General features: G+C 55.8%; 4 protein-coding genes across 4 annotated transcripts; 2 read left to right on the top strand and 2 right to left on the bottom strand.

The window, feature by feature from the left end:
• Window positions 1-400: 400 nt before the first annotated feature.
• On the top strand, window positions 401-2163 carry GUITHDRAFT_103071 (hypothetical protein; the record flags this gene model as incomplete). Its single annotated transcript, XM_005838074.1, has 7 exons — window positions 401-1129; window positions 1181-1291; window positions 1450-1549; window positions 1598-1704; window positions 1757-1927; window positions 1988-2045; window positions 2099-2163. 7 exons carry the CDS (start codon window positions 401-403, stop codon window positions 2161-2163), a joined length of 1341 nt encoding a protein of 446 aa, XP_005838131.1.
• A 1555-nt stretch (window positions 2164-3718) lies between these two features.
• GUITHDRAFT_151000 (hypothetical protein) lies at window positions 3719-4245 on the bottom strand (the record flags this gene model as incomplete). The annotated part of the gene is made up of 2 exons (XM_005838073.1): window positions 3796-4245; window positions 3719-3748 (listed from the first exon to the last, which is right to left on the bottom strand). The coding sequence occupies exons 1-2, from the start codon at window positions 3975-3977 to the stop codon at window positions 3721-3723; spliced, it is 210 nt and encodes a 69-aa protein (XP_005838130.1). The 5' UTR covers window positions 3978-4245.
• Window positions 4246-5332: 1087 nt separating this feature from the next.
• On the bottom strand, window positions 5333-6373 carry GUITHDRAFT_103069 (hypothetical protein; the record flags this gene model as incomplete). The annotated part of the gene is made up of 5 exons (XM_005838072.1): window positions 5333-5766; window positions 5820-5861; window positions 5914-6020; window positions 6091-6152; window positions 6323-6373. The coding sequence occupies 5 exons, from the start codon at window positions 6371-6373 to the stop codon at window positions 5333-5335; spliced, it is 696 nt and encodes a 231-aa protein (XP_005838129.1).
• Window positions 6374-6849: 476 nt separating this feature from the next.
• Window positions 6850-13703, top strand: GUITHDRAFT_103068 (hypothetical protein; the record flags this gene model as incomplete). Its single annotated transcript, XM_005838071.1, has 11 exons — window positions 6850-7594; window positions 7785-8107; window positions 8257-8436; window positions 8489-8563; window positions 8838-10390; window positions 10641-10812; window positions 10939-11079; window positions 11220-11358; window positions 11417-11656; window positions 11916-13564; window positions 13611-13703. 11 exons carry the CDS (start codon window positions 6850-6852, stop codon window positions 13701-13703), a joined length of 5310 nt encoding a protein of 1769 aa, XP_005838128.1.
• Window positions 13704-13746: the final 43 nt, after the last annotated feature.

The raw sequence follows: 13746 nt of genomic DNA, 5'->3' as shown, positions 1-13746 counted from the left end.
AGTAGAAGAGTGGGGTACTGCTCCTGGTACTGCTGGAGGTAGTATAGGGGGATGGGGGCCGAAAGGGGGCTGAGGAAACCTACGGGGTGTATTTACTGCATCTAAAGAGTTTTAGTAGGGGTGGGTAGTATAACCCTACCCCGTCTCACCCAACATGAAAGTACGCAGAGTGATGGGAGGGGAGGAGGCGGCAGGAGGAAATCTGAGAGATTGGAGGAAACGAGGTCGAGGTAGCGCGAACAGAGCGGCAGACAAACGAGCAGGAAAGAGAGCGAGAGGAAGGTTGAAGAAAGAGACACTTGCAGACTGAGATCAAGACCCAAGTTGAGGCTGATACTGATACTGATACTGATACCGCGGAAGGAACGCAACGAGATTGAAGGAGCGTGGCAGTGTGGGGATGCGAGAAAACGGGACGATGAACGGCTCATTGCATGATCAAGAGAAGGTTTTCTCGGCCGTGGAGCTAATCATGAAGAAGAGGGATGGGCACGTGTTGACCGAAGAGGAAATCAGGTTCTTTGTGTTCGAATTCCACCAGAGCAAGATCCCAGACTATCAGATGACCGCGCTGCTCATGGCTATCTATCTCAAAGGAATGACATCAGAAGAAATTTTCCACCTGACAATGGCTTTCATGGACACAGGAAAGGTGTCTGACCTCAGCTTTCTTGGGATGCACACAGCAGACAAGCACTCCACTGGGGGAGTCGGGGACAAAATTTCCATCCCTCTAGCTCCTTTGGTTGCATCGTGCGGAGTAGCAGTCCCCATGATCAGCGGGCGAGGGTTGGGCCACACCGGAGGAACCCTAGACAAGCTGGAGTCGATCCCGAACCTCAAGACTTCGCTGAGCACGCAGGAAGTTTACGATCAACTGAGCAAGATACACGTAGTGATCACGGGCGCCAACGCAGACATTGCTCCCGTCGACAAGAGGGTGTACAGTCTTCGTGACGTCACAGGAACGACATCCAGCCTGCCTCTGATCGCTTCCTCTATCATGTCCAAGAAGCTGTCTGAAGGCACTGACTCGCTCCTGCTTGACGTCAAAGCCGGCAAAGGAGCGTTCCTGCAGGACATGGAGGCGACGAAGAGACTAGCTGAGACTTTGGTGTCTGCTGGAAAAGTACGCCTTGTGCTCTGTTTCTAGCTGTTGGACATCTCTGACTTGTCGCAGGCTGCAGGAAGGAACGCCATGGCCATCATAACGAACATGGATCAGCCTCTAGGGAACACAGTTGGAAACTGGCTCGAGATGCGAGAATCGATTGACATTCTCAATGGCAAGGTGTGAACAAGGAGTGAGATGTTTGGAGGATTGAGGGGAGGAGGAGGAGTGGTAGATGGGGGTTAGGTGGGCGAGTCGGGGTCAGGAAGTGGAAAGAGAAGAGGAGGGCGTGAAATTTGGAGAGGAGAGAAATGAGGCATTAACTTCCTCACCTGAAGGGTCCAAGTGATGTGCGCGAGCTGGTCATCGTACAATGCGCGTTGATGCTGCTGTTGGCCGGGAGGGTCAAGACGTATCAGGAAGGGAGAGCTATGGCCGGTATATATCACGTTCTTCTCCTTGTATCGTTGATTCTCTACCTCCCAGAATTGAAGATTGAGAACGGAGAAGGTTTGCAGAAGTTCAAACAGATGATAGAGGCTCAGGGAGGCTCGTCGATGTACATCGACGCTCCAGAATCGTATCCAAAGCCTGTGTGGCAGCTTTCTTGTTGGTCCCGCACACTCCTGACCTAATGTGTTTCAGAAACACTCTCTTGCTGTTCTCAGCGACCATGATGGATGGATAAAGGCTATCGATGCGTTCGAGGTTGGGTTGATCAACAACAAGCTGGGAGGAGGGCGGGAGACCCTGGACAGCAAGATCGACTTCAAGGCCGGACTTGTCTTTCACTTCAAGGTCGGGGATCATGTCAAGGTCCCTCATCTGCCATACTCTTGTCTGGTCTTGCTAAGTGCTCTCTCTCCGATGCCGCAGGCTGGAGAGGCGCTGGTGACGCTGTTCACGGATGGAACCTATCCCGACTACCTCTCAGGTCACCCCCTATCTCAATATGCACTGCTGTGTTGTTCTGAGATATTCGCCCAGACCGAACCCTGAAAGTCTTCACCATCGTCCCGGAGCCGGTGGCTGCTCCTCCTCTGATAGGTTGATCTTACTTTCATGGTTATGGAAGGGGCTAACCTTGTTTTCTTTTGACAAACAAAAGATTCTATCATCGTTGATGGCAGTTCGACATCATGGGAGGAGTACTTGAAACTATCTTGTTAGCCGCAAATGTACATGCACGTTGTAAATGCCTCCTTCATAAATCTACAAAGACTGAGCGCTATGAGCGACTGACCCCGTCGACGTTTGACGATCTAATCCTATCAAGCTGTTTCCTTCCTTTTCGTAGCAGATATTCGATCCTCCTGCTCGAGCTTGATCAAAGGGTGGAAAGAAAGGCCGGAGAACTCACTCTATCTCGTTCTTAGGGATTCCTTTCTTGCTCTTGAACTCTTCCCGCGCGATGTTGGTAACGTTGGCCTGTGTGAGATGTGAGGTCAAGATGAACGAGGTTTGTTAAAAGCGTGCTCGAGGGAGAGGGGCAAGGGGGTAGGGATAGTGTTGGCAGGAGGATTGCATGAAGAAACGAAGGGAGGCAGGGAATGGAGAAAGAGAGGGAATGGAGAAAGAGAGTGGAAGGGGAAGAGAGGGGAAGGGAAAGGAAGAAGAGAGAGATCCGACCCTCATGTCATCCGACTTTGTTCGCGCGACTCTCAAGCACTCTCGATACAAACCTAAGACCTGCTTCTGTAGCCCCGAGTATGATCGCTTTGCCGCGCTCATTCTATGCTGAAGCACTGGAGATGACGGATAGGCTTTGAAAGAACACATGTCAGAGGTCGTCTATGTCTTGAAGAGATTTATCGCATAGTTTCAACACCACCAACCGCTCGTCCCTGGCGTTTGCGCCCTCTCCTCCTCGTGTGCTCGCGGCATCTATTTCGTTCTTGGACCCACCATCTTTGTCTGCTTGACTGATCCTACCTCACCTATGAGGTCACTCTCTCCTTCTCCTCTACCCTCCTTTCTATCTCCCCCCAGTCCCCCTGGCGGGTCGACAAGGATGGATCATCGATCACACGTGCCCTGCTCAATCTCAAGATGCTTCTTGACCAGATCCCGCCAGACAGCTCCAAGCATCTCCTTCTACGTCCTCCTCAGCTTCATCACACCCATCGCTGATCTCCTCGCTCCTCGCTCCCCCTCCCCCCGCCATCCATCGCCTTCCCGGCTTCCAGCATCATCTTGCCCGACTGGTGAGTAGAACTTAGGGGTCCAACACTACCTGAAACTACCGGTGCAAATTAGTTGATTGAGTACTCATTGAGGGGGTAGGGTAGTCAAGGAAGGGAGGGCGGGGATAAAGTGATGCTGATGTGTCAGGCATAGGAGGGTAGAAGTGAGAGGGAGAGAGAGCGAGAGAGCGAGGAGCTGGAGGAGAAGGAGAAGCAGAGAAGTAAGAGAGTAGGACGACGACAAAGACAGTACGACGAGGAGCAGGAAACTAAGCGCCTTCGTGTCCTCTAAGATACAGGATAGCGAAGGGTCGAAAGTTGACGTCACTCACTGAGTGAAAAAGCCAACGGGTCACGTCCGATCTCTCAAGCTCGTTGAGTCTACGGGCGAGCATGGTGTCTCGGATGGTTTTGTCTGCTGTTCTGCTATTCCTTGCAGTGAACACGCTGGGAGGTACTCAGCCTGTCTTCTGCTCGATTTTCCCTCACACGTGCTGGCAGATGATGTAGGCAACGCTCAGCTCAAGGATGCTGCGGGCAAGGAAGGACTTCTTGATGACGACAGATGGATAGATAGTGATCTTTCCTTGGATCATTCTGACGAGAAAATCTTGGAGGAACACGAGAGCCAGCGCCACTTGATGTCCTGGGCTGACAGGGAGCAGGAGGATAGCGAGCTGCATTTGTCGGCGCATGCGGCAGTGCATGCAGCGGCTGTCCGACATGCTCACCACAAGCTGGCCCAGTCTCGTGCAAGATCAGGTCGCAAGCAGAGTGTTAAGGAAGCTAATGCTCTGGCGAACAAGGTCGGGCTGCCGAAACTGCCCCAATCCCCCCCCGTGTGCTCAGTCCCACCAGCCATGAGGTTCTGTCAGAACGTCAACTACCCCGTCTACAGGCCCTCGGTGGACCAAACGTTTGCCCAGCTGGACTTCGACTCGCACGCGGTCTTCAAGAAGATCGTTCCGCACATGCGGATCTCGGAGAAGCATTTTGAACTCCCGGTCATCCACCAGTGCCGGGCCAACTTCCGTCAGGTGAGTGCGGCCATGCTGAGCCCAAGGGACGACGACGATGACATGCGTGCAGTTTCTCTGTCTCCGGAACTTCCCCAAATGCTGCCACGTGGGGCTGTGCAACAAGGTGATAGTGCCCGTCCTGTTGCTGGGGTGCCAGCGTGATGACGGTTCATGGATGTGCAGTATGGGTCTCCTGACGACCCGCTAACGACTCAGACTCTGAACGACTTTGCGGATGAGTCGCACAAGCATGGCAAGGCAACTACGTGAGTGTGTCCTGCCTCTGCAATGCCGCGCTGAATCGCAACCGAACAGTGTGACGTTCCTGAACGGAGTGAAGGATACGATGAAGGCAAGAACGTCTCGCTTCCTCCCCGCCCTCATGCTGCCGACGATGCTCATGTCTCGCACAGGTCGACCAGGGAAGGAATGATACGGTCAAGGTGAAAGTCTCCGACGCAACTTGCGTGCAGTATGTTCAGACCTACACTCCCCTCTTCGACTGCCACAGGGAGTGCAAGTCGCTGCTCTCTAAGGACTGCCTCTTCATGCTGTCGCAGGTTCAGGCCCTCCGAACCACCTGAAGCTTTTGACTCGCCATGGCAGGAGTGCGACGATCTTTGCTTTGGAGTGCATTCGGAGAAGTGCGCTAGCAAGCAGCTCTACCAGGCGAGTGTCCCTACTGTACCTTCCTGCTTCCGCAGGACCTGACGGGATGTTCCGTAGATTGCCACAGGGAAGTCAGGAGCGGCAGAGATTCTTCCTTCCATCACTCTGTAAGACTTTGATCGAACTCGGTTGAGATGAGTAGCATTGAATTTCCCTGGCAGATACCTTGCAACCCTGATTGTTCTTTTCCGGATCTATCACTGAAAAGAGCTGGACAATCACTGTCGAGATTTTGGAGAGATGGAAAGGCTTTCGTCACAACCGGCCAACACAGATGTAGCATAATTTATCTTCTTGTGCATCATAAAGTTCCCGGCATGCATGCAGTTTTCCAGGAGTATCTTGGTGTGTTATATCGTACTTTCCTTCTCCTCAGAACCCGCGCGCTCTCTCACTCCCTGCACGATTCCTTTCAGCTTGGCCTGTAGACCAGTCGACCGTCTTGCTTGCTCGGCCAGTGCCTCGGTTGCAATGTCAGGTTTGCTTTCCTCCTTTGGAGGCTTGGGCAATAGCAGCGCAAGAGGGGTCTTGTCAATCAGCTCTTGGAGGCCCATGTCTTCAGCGACATCCTTGCTCTTCTCGGTCTTATCCTGGATCTTCTTCATAACCTTGCTCAACAGCTCGTTCTTCTCCTCCTCTGTTGCTTTGCCTTTCTCGGTTGATGAGTTGGATTTGCGGTCTACATACATTGGAGTCTTGGAGCTTGCAATGACAGCATCGGTCTGCTCGATGAGCTCCTTGATCGATTTGCTCAACCTGCGAGATCCCTGGCTGCTGATGGAGCCTGGAGGACTCAAACTTCACCTCCGATCGATGCCTCACCATCTTGATGCTCACCTTTCCTCTCGTCCCCATCGCTCGCTATCACTTGCACAAAGCCTGTCAACGAAATTCATCCCGCCATGTGGACGTGAGTTGGGCATTGAGATACCACTCTTAGGAAGTTCGTCGATGTGATCAGACAAGAGCTTCGCTGCCTCCAAGCAGGGGTTCGGCAACTTTGCCCCATGACCGGGGAGAGGGACAGCTTGAACACCCCTGCGTTCATGGTGGTCAGCAGGGAGTTGGCGACTCATCAGATATGAGAGGATGGTCAGAGTGGTCGTACTTGTTGAACCCGGTTGCTGCCATTCCCGGGGCTGAAATGACTGCGTCGAGGATCTCCCACAACTGTAACAAACAGGTGCTCAGTGTTCAGATGTACTAGATAGTTCCCTCCATCCAACGATCAAGCTCGATCGCTTCCCTTCCACTTGTTCTCAATTTTCTCTCTTTCACTTGATTTCATCAATGCATTCCCCGCTCTCTTCTTAAGTCGCTGGTCATCTTCAGCCGCTCACCGTCTTTCCGGCATCTTGTATCGCCGCGATCGCTTGGTCGTCTTTCGCCATGGGCCGAGGCTTTCAAGTGTCAAAAAGTAGTTAAGTTTGGAACTTGGGAAGCCTCAGCCAAACTTCTAAAACTTTACCCGTAACTAAAAAAGTTTGGTGTCCCGAGTCCGGCAGGTAGGGTAACTTTACTCAAAGTTAAGTAACTTAAGTAAAGGCGGCTCACCGCCGGGCCGTCACAGCCGAGTCAAGTGGCGGGGCCAGTACCGTGAGCGGCCAGGCGGCGCCGCCGGGTAGCCGGCGGCGGCGCGACGGGCCCGGCCGGGCCGGGCGCCGTCGGAAGTTTCAAAGTTTCAAAGTTCCCAAGTTTGCTCCCACACCATCCTGCCCGATGGAGCTCCCACAATGGCGTTTTAACGGATAAGAATGGCAAGCGTCCGCTGACGATCGAGCGAGAAGAACGAGGAAGAGAGAAGATGAAGACGATGACTTGATGAAGACTTGCAAATCTCCCCAGCGTGTCGGCTGAGTGACTCTCGATGCGTCCATGTTTGACACTCGTTCTCCTGCTCCTCCTTTGCAGGGCTGCTGAAGCGTATGTTATCACGGAGTATGTACAAGTTGGCGAAAACGATACATCATCGACATCGATAGCAACGGAAGAATGGTGGCAGTGGCCTTATCTGTCGTACGAAATCGAGCATGCCGAGAGCAGACGAGTGCTGTACGACCTCACTTCAAGCAAGCAGGAGCAGGGATATGTGGTGATGCTGTTTCATGCTGACCACTGTCCTCGCTGCACAGACATCTACCAGCTCTTCAGCTCTATGGACATTCCCGTGACAGGAATCAACTATCAAACCTCCTCCATGCAGATGGGGGGCACCGCGCCGCTCTTGGGAAGAAATGGGGTCTTGAAGGGAGCGTTGAACGAAGTTGCTTCCAACGTTGTAGAACCATACGTCTTCCTCCTCAACCGGTACATCGGAGATGCACCAAAGATCCGTTTCATGTTTCAAGTTGGAGCCTTGCACTCTCTCCTAGAAAAGTATCACTTGAACCCTCGGCTGTCAGCACCAGTCAACGTTGGCCCTGTCATCGCAATATCCAGCACCATGGATCGCGCAGATCGCGACCGTCAGTCGCTCCCCTGGGAGGCCAGCGTTGCTCATCCTCAGCTTGTCGATCGCGTCGAAATTGAGGTGGTGGAGGCAAGGAACCTGACTCTCCTCCCGGGGAAGCTCGATACCCCGCCTTCGTCGATCCTTGGTCAGATGCCTGGAGGTAACTTCGCCCCCCGCTCTTCCTCCTCGTCCTCGTGCTCGTCCTCGTGCTCATCCTCGTCCTCGTGCTCATCCTCGTCCTCGTCCTCCTTCTCTCTGGTGGGGTTGGGAGGAAACTGTGATAATGACTCGCTGCGCGAACCTGCCTCACCCCACAAGAGCAGATCCTTGATGCTGATCCGTTGCCGCAGGTCTGAACGACCGCCGAGCTGCGAACCCCTACGTAGAGGTGAAGGTCAACTCAGCCATGGAGCAAACGAGCATCGTACCTGGAACCTCCAGCCCAGTGTGGAACCAGACGTTCGTCTTCTTCCCATTGCAAGAGGACAGTCAGTGGATTCAGCTCCGGGTATGGCACGCGGACGGCCGGTCGCCCTCTCAGTTGCCGTACTTCTCCGGATTGCCCCCACAGGAGCTGGGGTTTGTCAACTTCCAGATTCCTGCCGTGAATTTTACCCTGGCTACCTCCTTCCCGCTCGTCAGCCCAGTCAGCATGGAGAGTGTAGTCGGAGAGGTAAGCGAGAGTCTCTGAACATTCTCGGAGACGATAAGATGTAGAATGCGATGCTGTGCTGTCTCCTTCTCTTCAACCACCTGGTCTTGCGCTTCTAGCTGATCATCTTGGCTGTCTGCCCACATTCTTGCTGACTGATCGTCTTTCAGATCTTTGTGAGCATCAGGAAGCAGAAAGTGTACTACCTCCTCCTCGAGTCCGGGAGGACGGTCAGGCTCGCGGGTATCACAGTGAGAGATCCGGATGTCATGAATAACTCCATCCTCGTCGAGCTCAACTGCTCGCACGGCTTTATCTCCCTCCCGAGCCTCCCGAGGCTCTCAGCCCTGGTACTCTTGAAGAGCGATTTTCTACTTTTTGCTGAAGGCTTTTTGCCCATAGGCCGGGACTTTCTTCTACAACGTGGACCCTCGCTCGGTGGTCAACAGTCTTTACCCCTCCTTCGGATCCTTGCAGGTGAATCAGTCAAGTCCCCTCCAGACCTCCACGCTCAGAGGGAAACGAATCTTGGTACAAGGGAAGCTCGACGTCGTCCAGGTAATCTTGTCTCTATTATCCGTTGCTCCGTCCTCCTTTCCTCTCCTTCCTCTGTTGTGAGATCGTCTGTCTCTCTCACCTCTGGCCCACACCCGCTTCCCGATCTCCTCCCTTCCTATCCATCTCATCCTATACTTGCTCGCTCCCTCCCTGTGCCTTTTCGGCGCTCCTGCTAACTTCTTCCTCCCCACAGGCTGCATTGTCGGAGCTCAAGTATCAAGCTCCATCTGACCTCGGGGGAGCAGGAGAGCTGCAAGACTCCATCAACATCCATGTGGATGACCAGGGGAACACAGGAGCAGGAGGGAGCAAGACTGATCACCTTCTCCTCAACATTTCCATCTTCCCCGGCCCGGACAACCAGCCTCCCTCCCTCTTCCTCTGGCCTGAGTACCTCAGTGAGCCTGTACTGCCGTACTCTGGGAGCGTTGCCAGCCGCAAAGTGCCGCTGGGGACCGAGACTGCGATCTTCGGCCTGCATGTGGAGGACGAGGACGTGTACGAGGGCTACCTGACTGTCACTGTCTCCTCCTTGCTGGGGAAGGTGTCGGTGCATGGGTTCGGATCATGGCTCGACTCGCATCCCCCGTCAGCAGCAGGGAAGGCGGGGGAGGAAGGGGACGCGGAGTGGATCTCGGGGCGGCAGATCACGAGCGCGGAGGAGCGGGGCTCGTTCACTCGGGACGTGCTGTGCAGCCTGCCCGGGGGGTTTGCGGATGAGTACCGGGTGCAAGGGCCGTACGGAGAGAGCTTCTTCGTAAGGAGGAACTCGATCGCCGGCGAGCATCCTGACGGCAGCGTCAGCCCCGTCCGCTCATTCCTCATCCATGCTGGGAGCGCCTTCCATGCTCACTTCGACGCCGAAGGTGATTTCGAGCTGCAGTACCGAGTGGAGGCGGACAGACCCGTCGATGTTCTCCTCCTCGACCACGAGAACTTCCTTAAGTACGCCAGGAAGCAATTCTTCTCCTACGACCGGACTGCGACTCTCCTCGGGCAGTACAACGCCACCATCGGGCATGCGGTTATCTCCGTCTCCTCCCCCAGCAGGTGGTTCCTTGTAGTCCAGCAGAGTATCGACCTACAGAAACCAGGTTGGCGACAGGATGGAGGAGGCCGATGGGTGTCTACACTCCCTCCTGGGGCCGGGGCACAGGGGGCCGGTTACGACTCCGGAGGCAGGCCGGACTGGAGGCAACAAGGAGGAGGAGGAGTAGAATATGAGACAGGGAGTGTACGGCAGGATGTGCATATGATCTACGACCTGAAGTTCCAGAAGCTGAAGTACTCCGTGACCAGCTTCCAAGAGGCCACAGGAGCGTCTGTCCTCCTCGATCCTCCAGCCTCCCTACTCTGCCGCTGGATCCTGGCGGAGGAGCGCGACTCTCTGCCGGTCCCCCCGGGGTACCGCAGCTCGGGGCTCCACTTCCTGCTGGGGGATGGGCACCGGGACACGACCATGAGGTTCAGTGGGGACGAGCGGAGCGTGAAGAAGGCGCTGGCGTCGCTGACGTACCTGCTGGAGGCCAGCGTTCCTTCCTCCAGCTCTCAGCGGACAAGCAACGACACTATAACGGTGATAGTGGACGACAACGGCAACACAGGAGGAGGAGGCCCGAGGTCCTCGACGATGAGGATCAACGTGGAGATCTTGGAGGATGGAGGCAGTGGCTCCAACTCCAGCCAGGAGGAGAGGATTGAGGTGCAGGAGGAGGAGGAGAAGGAGGAGGATGAAGGGGCTGACTTGTGATGGAGGTATTGGATGAGGATCGATGGATCGACGTAGGGTTTGAGCAGCTCGAGATCAACTTGGAGGGGATGAAGCATGGAGGCGTGGAAACTTTCCGAAGGCTCCCTTACGTCGCCAGGTAGACTCTTACCCCCTTCCAAATCAACTTCCTTCTGTCATGTGCGGGAAAGGCAGGCAAGCAATGGGGATGTTTCTTTCCCTACTCATTCTCCCCACCTTCTTTCTTTTCTCACGCGTCTCCTTCAGCGCTTCGGTGCCAGTCGGCAACTACAGCGCCATCGAGCTTGCAGCCGCGGTCTCATCCTCTCTTGCTTCATCCATCTCCGATTTCTTCTGGAAGTGCGATGATGGGCCGCTGGGCCAGCAGCGCGGAACGGCAGACATCTGTGTCGCATGGAAGGCTGCACCTCCTTTCCAGGTTCTCTCCTCCTCCCCTCCTGCTCCTTCTCTCCTTCTCTCCTCCTCTCCTCCTCTCCTCCTCCTGCTGCTTCCATCCTGCTCCTCCTCTGCTTTCCCGGCTTGCTGACCCTCCTCATTTTCTCAGTTCTCGCAACCTGGACACGGAGGTTCGATACGCCTCCTCGCTGATCCCGCCAGCATGACCTTCACCTTCACCTACGATCCTGTCGGGGAGGACGCAGTGATCAACGGGCAGTACACCAACGCCCTGCCCTGCGATGATCAGGTAGCCAAGATTCCCTTCCCCTCCTCTCCCTTGCGCCTCCTCCTGCTCTCCCAGTTTGTCTCCCTCATCTTCAGACTTTTTCTCCCTCACCAGCCTCTATGATGTATCCCAACGCCTCGTTCCCTCACCGACGTGTCTAGGGCGGTGGGATACAAGCCAAAGATCATTCGTGCGGGTGGTGGGGAGGGAAATTCCTGCTCCTCTTCAACAGCGGGCCCAACAAGGATCGCTCTCTAGCAAGAGTCCTGGGGTTTGGACCTTTTGACTACTCCAGCAGCGGTAAGGAGCGCTCTTCTGACTCCGTGCTTCTTCCTCCTCTCCTCATGCTTCATCGCAGTCGTGCAGTACACAGTCTCCTCTCCCTTGGGCGCTGCAGAGCAGAAGTCTCCAGCAGTCCTCACCGCTCCCTTCCGCTACTTCGTTGCCCTGGCGGAGTCAGCTCCCCGAGGCATGCGGTCCTCCTGGAAGTCTAACAGGCCGCCCACCATCAACGTTCCCCTCAAGACAAGAGCTGACTTCCTTTCTGTCGCGGTCCCCCCGGGGAGCATGGACGGGGAGTGTGCCGTGAGGAGCTCAGGTGACAAGGAGGGGACGAGGAGCCAGTGGAAGAGAAAGAAAATGAAAAAAGTTGGAGAGAGGGAGGGGAGAGGCAGGGGGGAGCAATTGGAAAAAAACGGTCTTATAGGATTAGAGCAGAAAGGGGGAAAGAGCTGAGTTGTAAGAGTTGTTGCGCGGGGTAAGAAGCACAAAAACCAGGAAGGATAAGAGAGGAGGAGGAGGAGGAGGAGGAGGAGGAGGAGCAGCAGCAGCAGCAGGGTCATTGACCACACATGCAGGTGTCTCCTATGTTGCCAACAGGGTCAGCGGTGGGTTGGACGTCAACGTCGGCGTCGGCCTCCTGCTCAATCGCTACTACAAGATCGCTCCTGGCGATGTGGCGCTGCGGGACTTCACGTACACGGAGAAATTTCTCCCTAACGCAGCCAGAGCCCAGGTAATTTTCACTTGGGACCATGCGGTGCTGGTGTCGGAGGTCCTCCTGATCATGACGAGCGACGGAATCGTCGAGCTCGAGGGGTTCGTGGGAGGCAACTGGAACGCAGAGGTAGGAGAGTACAACGCGGAAGAGGTGAACGTTGGGTGGGTATCCATCGGCAGGGCCAATGGAACTGCAGGAGCTGGGCCCTTCGTGGAGGGGACAAGGAGCTACTTCAGGTGGCCTGCCAACAATCAGTACGGAAGCATGTTCCGCATCGTCATCACGAGGACATGGCACGAGCAAGGCTGGGCGATCTATCGCTCCTTTCCCACGTGGAACTCCCGCAGCCGCCTCATCGGCAACACCAGCGTCATCCCTCGCCTGCTGAAGGGAACGGCAGGGGAGGAGATCTCTGTGCCAGGGCTCAAGGTCGAAGACCCTGACCTCGGGGAGGATCGGGTGAATGCGCCTTCGCTCATCGTCCGCCGCCTCCGGGTCGAGCTGAGCTGCTTGCACGGCTACCTGTTCGTCGACGCTCCGTTTGCGGACTCCCTACCCTCCACCTCTAGCAGGCAGCAGGGCCAGGCGCTGGACAGCAGTATCGCTCTCGGGTACATGGGGGACGTCTCGATCGGCGTCAGCTCGGAGGAACCGATCGTGGCAGGGAACACGAGGACGGTGGTGAAGCCCTTCTACGTGCCGCAAGTACCTGGCGTGTCGAACCTCAACCTGGCGGCCTGGAGGGGGAGGGATGCCGCTATCCTCCACTTCCTGGAGGGGGGAGGGACGGCGGACAGGAGGATGATCTTCGAAGGACCCCTGGCTGCTGTCCAACAGGCTCTCCGAGGTCTAAGGTACAAGAGCCCCTCCAGGGTCCCCGGCTGGTCCCCAGCAGGGCGCGTGTGCGCCGCTGGGCTGCTGTGCGGCCTGGCAGACTCGTCGCTGCAGACGCTGCTGGGAGGGTATGGAGGGACTGGGGCAGACGAGATTACCATCCTCGTGGACGACCTGGGAAACTCCGATCGCGTCTGTCAAGGAGGAGGAGCTGACCCCCTCGCCGTCTGCACCTTCCAGCCCGGAACTGCAAGGCGAGCTCAGGCCCTGCTGGAGGTGACGACTTGGCCAAGACCAACCAACTCGCTGGGCTCGCAGGCGAACGCGTTCACAGACCATCCGGCCTGTGTCCCCTGCTACGTGCTACATCCCAGCGACTCAGACCTCTGCATGCACATCGAACTCTACTGGAGCGACCCTGATTTGCCAGGCAACTCCTACAGTCGCAAAGCGCTGGAGGCCTACACGGAGGGGCAGCGTCAGGTGTGGGAGGAGGAGGTGAGAAAGCCGTGCGAGGGCTTCCTGCAAACCTCATGGAACGACGATGGAGGGCCTGTGCGGCTATCTACGTCTTCCTCCGGGACTCTTGCTCTTGGAAGAGAAGGTTCGCGAAGGATACTGGAAGAGGATGGCGAGAAATCGCCGGGAGGTGGAACGGACAACAACGCCAAGGTAACAGGGAGCGAACACCACCAAGCCACTGACACGTGCATTGCAGAAGGGAGAAGTGGAGGACGAGGAGGAGCTTCTCCGCTTCAAGCTGATGATGGATGCGAAAGGCTCGTCAGCTTCCATGAGAGAGCTCATGTAGCGCAAGGATACGGTTGTCAAACTCCACGCTGTACATTAATATG

Source organism: Guillardia theta (genome assembly GCF_000315625.1).
Source record: "Guillardia theta CCMP2712 unplaced genomic scaffold GUITHscaffold_12, whole genome shotgun sequence".
Classification (NCBI taxonomy): Eukaryota; class Cryptophyceae; order Pyrenomonadales; family Geminigeraceae; genus Guillardia; species Guillardia theta.
Note: the sequence above shows the minus strand (reverse complement) of the source record. Positions and strands in the feature narration are given on the sequence as shown.